The 8,291-nt window shown below is 46.0% G+C and overlaps 1 protein-coding gene across 1 annotated transcript; it reads right to left on the bottom strand.

Moving 5' to 3' along the window:
* Nucleotides 1–254: 254 nt before the first annotated feature.
* ODF1 (outer dense fiber of sperm tails 1) lies at nucleotides 255–7,889 on the bottom strand. Its single transcript, XM_006212166.4, has 2 exons — nucleotides 7,427–7,889; nucleotides 255–806 (listed from the first exon to the last, which is right to left on the bottom strand). Exons 1-2 carry the CDS (start codon nucleotides 7,744–7,746, stop codon nucleotides 383–385), a joined length of 744 nt encoding a protein of 247 aa, XP_006212228.2. The 5' UTR covers nucleotides 7,747–7,889; the 3' UTR covers nucleotides 255–382.
* Nucleotides 7,890–8,291: the final 402 nt, after the last annotated feature.

The following is an 8,291-nucleotide window of genomic DNA, read 5'->3' as shown; positions in this document are numbered from 1 at the left end:
TGCTTTGACTGTCTGGTTTCTGGGCTAGGTCATGTCATGGAATCACTTGGAAAAAATATCTAGAGATGGCCTCCTCTAAAGTATCTTTTCCCGGGATTTGGCGGTCGCGGGGTGTGGACACGGGAGGAGGAACATATGGGAGGCCAGGTCTCACCATTCATCTTCTGGTTCCCGTCCAGTCATTCTTCCAATGCCCCCTAACCAGGCAGAGGCTCTGCAGGGGGTTGAACCAAAAGACTTGCACACACCACCAGTGGATTGCAGTTATGTATTCAGGTTCCTACGTTCTTGAATAACACGGGCCATGGGCAGGGGGAGAGAAACACTAGAAGAGCTGCCTGGCTGGTTAATTGAATTCTCCTAAGTCTTGGGTTCCTACACTTCACAAAATCATCTTTCTACAGGAAAACCGGCTCCCACAGGGGTAGCATGGGTTGCAAGGGTCACACGGGTTGCAGGGGCTGCAGGGGCTGCAGGGGCTGCAGGGGTTGCAGGGGTTGCAGGGGGAAGTGCATGGGTAGCAGGGAGACTCGATCTTGACGCAGCTGCCCAGCCCGTAGGAGTAGGTCACGTCCTTCTCGTCCACACACGGGGGCAAGCTGAACTCCTTGCAGATGTTCATGTAGCTGTACTTTTTCGATCCCAGGCAGTCGTATCTGTTCTCGCGCTCGGCTGACACACACACCTTTCCGTCCTTCACTCGAACCTTGACTTGATCAGGTTCAAAGCCACACACGTTCACCGATCCTAAAATGTTACTGCTACAGCATGAGGAGGCCAGAATTCTATTTGTTGTTCTTCTCAATCTGGAGTTTAGGAAGAGGAAAGGGTGGGAGGAAGAAGCTCAGACCTCAGAACTCAGACACGGCTTGACAGGCAATATTTTGATCCCTGTTTTTTTTTTTTTCCTAAAGAGCAAGAGTAAACGCTAGTCATTGTGAAAAGTCAAACCTTACAGAAGTGTGTAAAGTGGAACATGAGCATCCTCCCCTGTAAATCACACTCCCACGGGTAAAGCCCTGCTAACAACAGATGGCTGCTTGGCCTTCCAGATCTTTCTCCTTTGTTCACTAATTTTTAATTTAATTTTTCCTTTTTCCCTCCAGTTTTACTGAGATATGATTGACAGCACTGTCAAGGTGTACAACATGATGATTTGACTTACAGACCTCGTGAAATGATCATCGCAGTAAGTTTAGTGAACATCCACCATCGCATACAGATACAAAATTAAGTAAAAAATTATTTTTTCTTTGTGATGAGAACGCGTAGGATGTATTCTCTTAACTTTCCTATATAACCCACAGCACCGTGAATTATTCACCTATGTTGCATCCCTAGTACTCATTTTTCTTATGACGGGACATTTGAACATTTTGACCACCTCCATCCAGTCATCCCTGCCCCACCCCAACCTGTGATAACTGCAAGTCTCATCTCTTTTTCTGTCAGTTTGTTTGGTAGTTTGGTTGGGTCTTTTTGAAATACAGTTGACCTACAACAGTATGTTAGTTCCTGGCACACGACATAGTGATTTGATATTTCTGTGCATTACAAAATGATCACCACTTTCTCTTGCATTTAAATCCCAGCTCCTCGTCTTATTAGTTGTGGAACCTTGGGCAGGCCCCTTAACCTCTCCGTGCCTCAGTTTCCTCATCTGTAAAATGGAGATAGATAACAGTAGCTACATCACAGGGCTGCTGGAGGCCTGAGCTCTCGGTGGACTTGGCGGCCTGGCTTCAACCCTGCGTGCCCAGGGCCTGCTTGGGGCCCACTTTCTTCCTAAACAAAAATTAAACAAAAATCTGTTTTCTAAGAGACATTCCTGGCAAATCTTGCATCTCTTAGCCTCCAAAGGGAGGTCTTGGCCTGTGTGCTTCCCGGTTTGAGGAGTCTGGACTCTGATTGGATGATTGGTCTAAGATACATTTTTAATTCTTGCTTTCTATGCGGAATTTTGTTTATGTAGTTTCTTCTTTTTGTTACATAAGTTATACAAGTTAATTATAGAAAACTCAGAAAATATAAATAAGCAAGAAGATGGGATTTTAAAAAAATACCTATAAATCCTATATAACATTTAACATTTGGTGTTAGACTTTCTTGTATGTGTGTGTGTGTGTATTTCCGCACACATATATAGAGTTTTGTGTGTATTCCTATAAAATCATGCTATACATGTTGCTTTGAATTTGTATTTTTCACTTGATAACCCCAACATGATTGATTTAACAACAGTAGGAGCCCTTGTACGGAAGGTTACAAACCAAGGCTTTTAGTGGCTAATTAAGAATAATCAACTAGAACGCTGTCCTGGAGGATACCAAGGGCCCCAGATGACTGTGAGGGTTATTCAGCCCCATTTCTACCCCAGGTTCCTCCAGTGAAGTGGGGCCCAGACATCTTTCATGCCCTGGTACAGGTGTCAGGGTACCTGTGGGCCATGCTAAGAAGTAAGGAAGAAAACTGGACTTTCTCTAAAATCTTTACCTCTGCACAAGAAACAGGAGAAAAAGCACTCTATCTCCCTGGATGGGCAGAGATCAGCTTCCAGAGACGCACTGTGCCTTCTCTGGATGGACCGCAGGCATGAAGCCTGAACAGCCAAAGCCAAGAGTGAAGCACAAAGCAGAATGGGTGCTCCCGGGTCTCTCATGAACCTCCCATGTGGTGGGCGTGGGCTGAGAGTCCAAGTTCTGTTCAGCTCAGACCCTCCAACAGGAGATGAGGCTGGGCCTCACCAAGAAGAGCCGAGGATCCCCAGCGGGATGCTAGAGATCACGATTTCTGCCGTGGCTGGTCCCAACAGAGCCCCCTTGCCTTCCGAAGGAGATGGATCTGGGAGCCAGACTACAAGCCACGCCACTCCCAGATGCATCTCCTCCTCTTAGCAATCTGAGTCTTGGAGTATAATTCCATGTGTTCTTTGTTTTTGTCTTTGTTTTACTTAGATGCCTCCTCTTCCTCTATTTCTGTCACTCTGGCCACCTTGTCTCTGCAGCAGCTGCACAGAGGTCTCACAAATGTGGGCCTTCCGGAAGCCGCCCACAAAGTCTTGGCCAGGTCAGGTTTCTTCTTCCTTTTGCTTCCAGTTCAGGGGTCATTGGTGGGGATGCATGGGTTTAGGAGAAACTGCAGGCACCACGTTTCACCTGTCAGATTTAATTTTGAACTCGCAGCCTAACTCCTGCCCATCAATGTACCTGTCACCCCACATGCGGTTTTCCCTGGCCTGTGGGGTTCTGGGCAAAGGGAGATGGACTGCTATTCTTGTTATCAAGAGGGTGGAGTTCGGTCACACTGAACAGGCAAGTCAGCCCCTTTGGTTGGTGGCAGAAGCCTCTTGGGAAAGCTGGGAAAGCGAGTGGGCAGCGCTGTCTGTCTGCCTCGCGGGCTGTCACCTCTTCTCCTGAGGGAGCTGAATTTCACCCGAACAGACAACCAGCCTTCTGCATGTGCTTCTGCCACAGCAAAGGTGAGCGAGATCGCCAGCTGTCTTCACAAAGGTACGAATCAGTTTCAGCCAGGTGACAAATAACGAGCATGATGAAACTGCCCGTCTCTACTCTGCAGCAAAGGCAGGCAGGCTTTCCTCTAGTTATCCTTGAAGTACTTTACTTTTTCCCCTAATCTAGACCCTGCCAAAGACCCATCCAACTCGGTTGAATCTTTCCCACTCTCTCCTTTCTTCTCTTCCCTTTTCCTCTTGTCTTGTCTCTCTTCTCCTGACTTTTGGATGAGGCCGGAGAAAGATGTCACTCAGCAGGAGCAGCGCAGCACAACACAGGTGCACCTGAACACCTGTGAGGAGCCAACTCGCTCCCAGGGCTTAGGGACACAGGGGGCAACAGCGACTCCCTCTCGGTGGGAAAGCCAGCCTTCCGCCAGGGGAAAGCCCCCAGGTTCCTCCTGTCTGTGGGCTTCCCTCAGTGTCACTATGCCCCCACCTGTGGGTCAGAGGATGGAAGCTGGACGGAGTTCCCTGAGGCCTAAAGGCCTGGGGAGGCACTGCTAAGCCACAAAGAACTCACCCTGAGGGCTGACGGTCACCGGCCTCCCCCTGAGAGTGATTCAGAGTGTGAGGGGGAAGCAAGAAATGAGAGGGCAGATTTTTGAACTTTTCAGGAGATGGTGCCCCTTGTGTGGGGGTTGAGGAGGGAATTCCTCCTTGAGCCGCAGGCCAACCACGGATCCTCGGATGAGTGGGCAGACGCAGTCTCAGGAGGAGTTTCGGGCACCAGCAAGGGTGCGGGGGTGGCGCCCGGGGCGTTCCTAGGCGCCGATGCCCACTAGGGTTCATTTGCCCACAAGGACTGGGGCCAGGTGTCAGAGCCGCTCTGACGCAGGCTGGGTAATCAGATAATCAGCTCCCGAGGGCAGGGTTGAGGAGGGGCTGGCTTTGCCTCTGCCACTGGAGTACTGAGGCCCGCGAGCCCACGGTGTGGTGGTCAGTCAGGTGCAAACTTCCATCAGGCTGGTCACATGGCTTCTTACAAAGGAAACCAAATTCAGTCCCCTCAGTCTCTCTCAATCCGGAAAAGGAAGGGAGAGTCAGGGACAAGCCTAGTGCTTGGAGTGCAAAAGGCAATTTGGGGAGGGAAAAAAATATCAAAAAAGCTCAAGAAACAAAAATACTTACTGGAGTCTCTAGTAATGAAGATACTGCTAAGGTATCTTTTGAAGCAGCTGCTCAGTAAACAATGGAAATGAATTGGAACTTTTGTATCTGGTCTAAAAAAACACAACACACACAAGCATTCATACACACACACACACACACCCCAATCAAATAACTTACACTTAGCAAGGCTCTAGAAACTCTCGGGAGGAATTATATGGTCAGCCAAACCTTCTAACCAGTTATTAAAGGAACACCCAAAGTCAGAGGGGATAGATTCTCACATAGGAAAACAATTACAATGGGACCATGGCAACTACAGACCAGGGAATCTTTGGTAAAGAGCCTTCTGGGCAACACAGGCTGGCATCTGAAAGGACATGTCATAGCCTAACCAAATTGCTAGCTTTGTCTTTAAGGAGTAAAAGGTCATGTGAATATGATTTCTAAACTCTGAAAGCCTTGGGCAAGATTTCATGCCAAAGATTGTTTTAAAAAAATTAAACCAATGTGATATTTCTGGCTCTATTTAGTCAGGGATTAGGAGCTAGATGAGAGATAAGGGAAAAAAAGAGGCATTTTGCTGGAAAAAAAATTAATAGTGAGAGTCATCTAGGGTTGGAGCTGGATCAGGATTTAACATTTTCATCCATATTCAGAAATTTGTATATTTAGGTTTGCAGGTGACACTAAGATTTTCAGGCTAGTGAAATGTCAAACTGCCAAAAACGGAGCACAGGGGGGTTTCCCGAGGTGGCGTGAATGGGAGGGAAAGTGGCTGGCAGGAGGCACGAGAGGGCAAGCCTGAGGTCATTTCTAAAATGGTCTCAGAGTTATCAGTTCAGAGATCCGGGAATTAATGTAAAGACATCACCAGGTTCATAAACTGCTTGCAGGCAAAAAAAAAAAAAAAAAATCAGCAAAAATCCAGACGTTGTCAGGAAAAGTATCACAAACCATAGAAAACGTTACCTCTTGTACAAACCACACTGTCAAGAATTAAGCTTGAAGTTGTTTCTGCAGCATGTCCTTAAGTAGGGATTCCTGGAGCAGGCAGAGGGCCCTCAGGTGGTCAAGAGCTCACCTGGAGAGTCCAGAGAGTGGGGACAGACAGGAGACCAAGCTGAGTGGACTTGGATCAAGGGTATTTGAGTTTCAGAGGCACAAGGAGAATGGACACAGATCTGCTCACAAGTAACCCTTCATTTAAACCAAGTGTTTGAAAAAGAATACCTGACTCACAGTGTGTGAAATTTATGTAACTTGATACTCGAAGGAATAAAAGTTAAAATTCATTCAGACTGAGTGTAGATGAGTTCACTGGTAATACCCCATCTCAGAGTATTAAGGGAGGTCCATTCCTGACCTTTGGTGACTAATGACTAATGGACAATAATTGCCCTGTTGCTCTTTCCAGTGAAATGTCACTATCACTGTTGCCAAGGACCTCATTCTCTCCCTCTCTCTCCCCGCCGTCCATCCATCCATTCATCCATCCGTCATCTATTCTTTCTCTCATCTATTTATCTGTCATCTAATCTATTAATCTATCATTGTGATAGGAAGCATGTTCTTTAAGGATACAAACTGGCAATAACTAGTAAGTCTTAGAGATCTAATACACAGTATAGTGAATATAGACAACAAATATTGTATTATAATCATCAAACTTGCTAAGAGACTAGAACTTAATTATTACAACCACTAAAGAAAAAGATAATTATGTAACACAATAGAGGTGCTAATTATTGCTACAACAGCAATCATTACAATATATAAAATGTATCAAATTAACATTATACACCTTAAATTTACACAATGATATATGTCAAATAAATTTCAATGAAAAAGATCATCTATTTGTGTCTGTTAGAAAATAGTAGCATTTTAAGTAATTTTTCTGCACCTTGCTTTTTTTCACTTAATGTATCAATACTTAAAATGCTTTATTGGTTCTTTTTACATCTATGTATCATCCCAATGTATAGATGTATCATATTTTATTTAACCATGGGACAGTGCTTTCAACCATTTTTTTTCCATCATAGTAACAGACTAAATGGCATACGTAGGAAGTTAGAAAAAGAAAGCTTTCTCAGGCAAAAAATAAAATGCGATCAAAACCTAAAAATATTAAAGTGCATTTAAAATTACCCAATTCAATTAAAAACTTTTCAACTCTATTCTAAAAACGACGACTCTCAGTTCTGTCGTTTATTTGCACAATCTTTACTACAGTTGAAGGGGGAAGCAGATAATAAACCCAATTCCAGATGAATGTTAAGTCGTCTGGAGTTGGGGAATAGGAGAAAGGATTTCCTACAAAACCAAAGAAATGCCTCTGTTGTTCAATTTGCTCCCCTGTTAAAGCCTCTGGCAAACATTAAGGATTTGATCAATTATTATTACTTCTCCTGTAGTCGTTTCTGTAAGCCAAAATATACTCAAATCACTTTCCTCATAACCAGAAAAAATGTTTAGTTTGCTACTTCCAATAGCTTTTTAATGACACCCCCTGTTTCTTTCCCTCATTAGAGCCACATTATTTATCATGTTGGCACTCCTGCTATATGCCAAAAACAGCCTTGCCAATCGAGATCATTACATTGTCTTTAGAGAATCTCACAGTTCCCATCATGAACCCATTTACTCTTCTTTTCTTGCATCTTTGCTAAGTCACCAGGGTCGTTACCTTCAACCCACTACAACTTTGTTCAGATGTTGATTGTCACACACCCCCCGCAACCGCCTTCCAACTGAGGAGGCTGGTACCCTGGCTGTCAACCTCTCGGGACGTTCTCTTACTTGGCAAGCTCTCTCTTTTCATCTTCTATGGCTCTAATGGCTTTCCTCTCCAGGCTTCTCAGAGACGGCCGAAGGCAGTACAGCTTGACGTCGCACAGGCAGCACGGGTAGAGGTCGCACAGGCCGCAGGAGCGCGCCCGCTTCGAGTAGCACAGGCAGTACGGGTAGGGGTGCAGGTCGCAGCAGCAGTAGGGGTGCATGTACAGGTCGCACAGGCAGCGCGCGCCCAGCTCGTCGATGCATCTCAGCTGCCGCAGCTCCCTGTCCACCTTCTTTATGTCCCTTCTCACACTGTCCAGAAGACAACTCAGTGCAGCCATTACAGTCACACCTTATTGTGCTGTGAGTACCTTTGGGAAATGGCACTCAGGGGAAAAAATTGTTCTGAGCTCTTCTCAGAAGTTTCTTTTAAAAATACATGAGGCACACATGATTCGCCTACTTTAAAGCTTGCGCTCTGTGACCTCACCGCCCTCTAAGTATGTCATAGTCTTTTGGTTGCCGTGTGAACTGGGCACAGTCATGGTCTCCAGAGACTCTCCTCAGAGTTGCAGAGCTGCTCTCAGAGCCATACTCATGTTGAGATTTCGTTCAGTGTGAGGTGGGGTGGGTCCCGCACGCCATCACAGCTCTTTGGGGTTCACTGGGTTGAAACTGATTGTTCTCCACGAGCGCAGGCCCCGTGGACCAGCCACAGCCATGAAGATCTTAGAGTCAGGGACAGGAGGCACCGCCTGGCCCCTTTCCCTGGGTCCTTCCAGCTCCAGCCTTGCTTTGACACACCTAGACCCTTGTCCCTCATACTCAAGGGTTCGTTCTGGCTCCTCTTCCCCTGATGGGTAGAATGTAAAGAGCTTTCCCATGG

Source organism: Vicugna pacos, chromosome 25, assembly GCF_048564905.1.
Source record: "Vicugna pacos chromosome 25, VicPac4, whole genome shotgun sequence".
NCBI classification, from domain to species: Eukaryota; Metazoa; Chordata; class Mammalia; order Artiodactyla; family Camelidae; genus Vicugna; species Vicugna pacos.
This window is presented reverse-complemented; position numbering and strand designations above follow the sequence as displayed.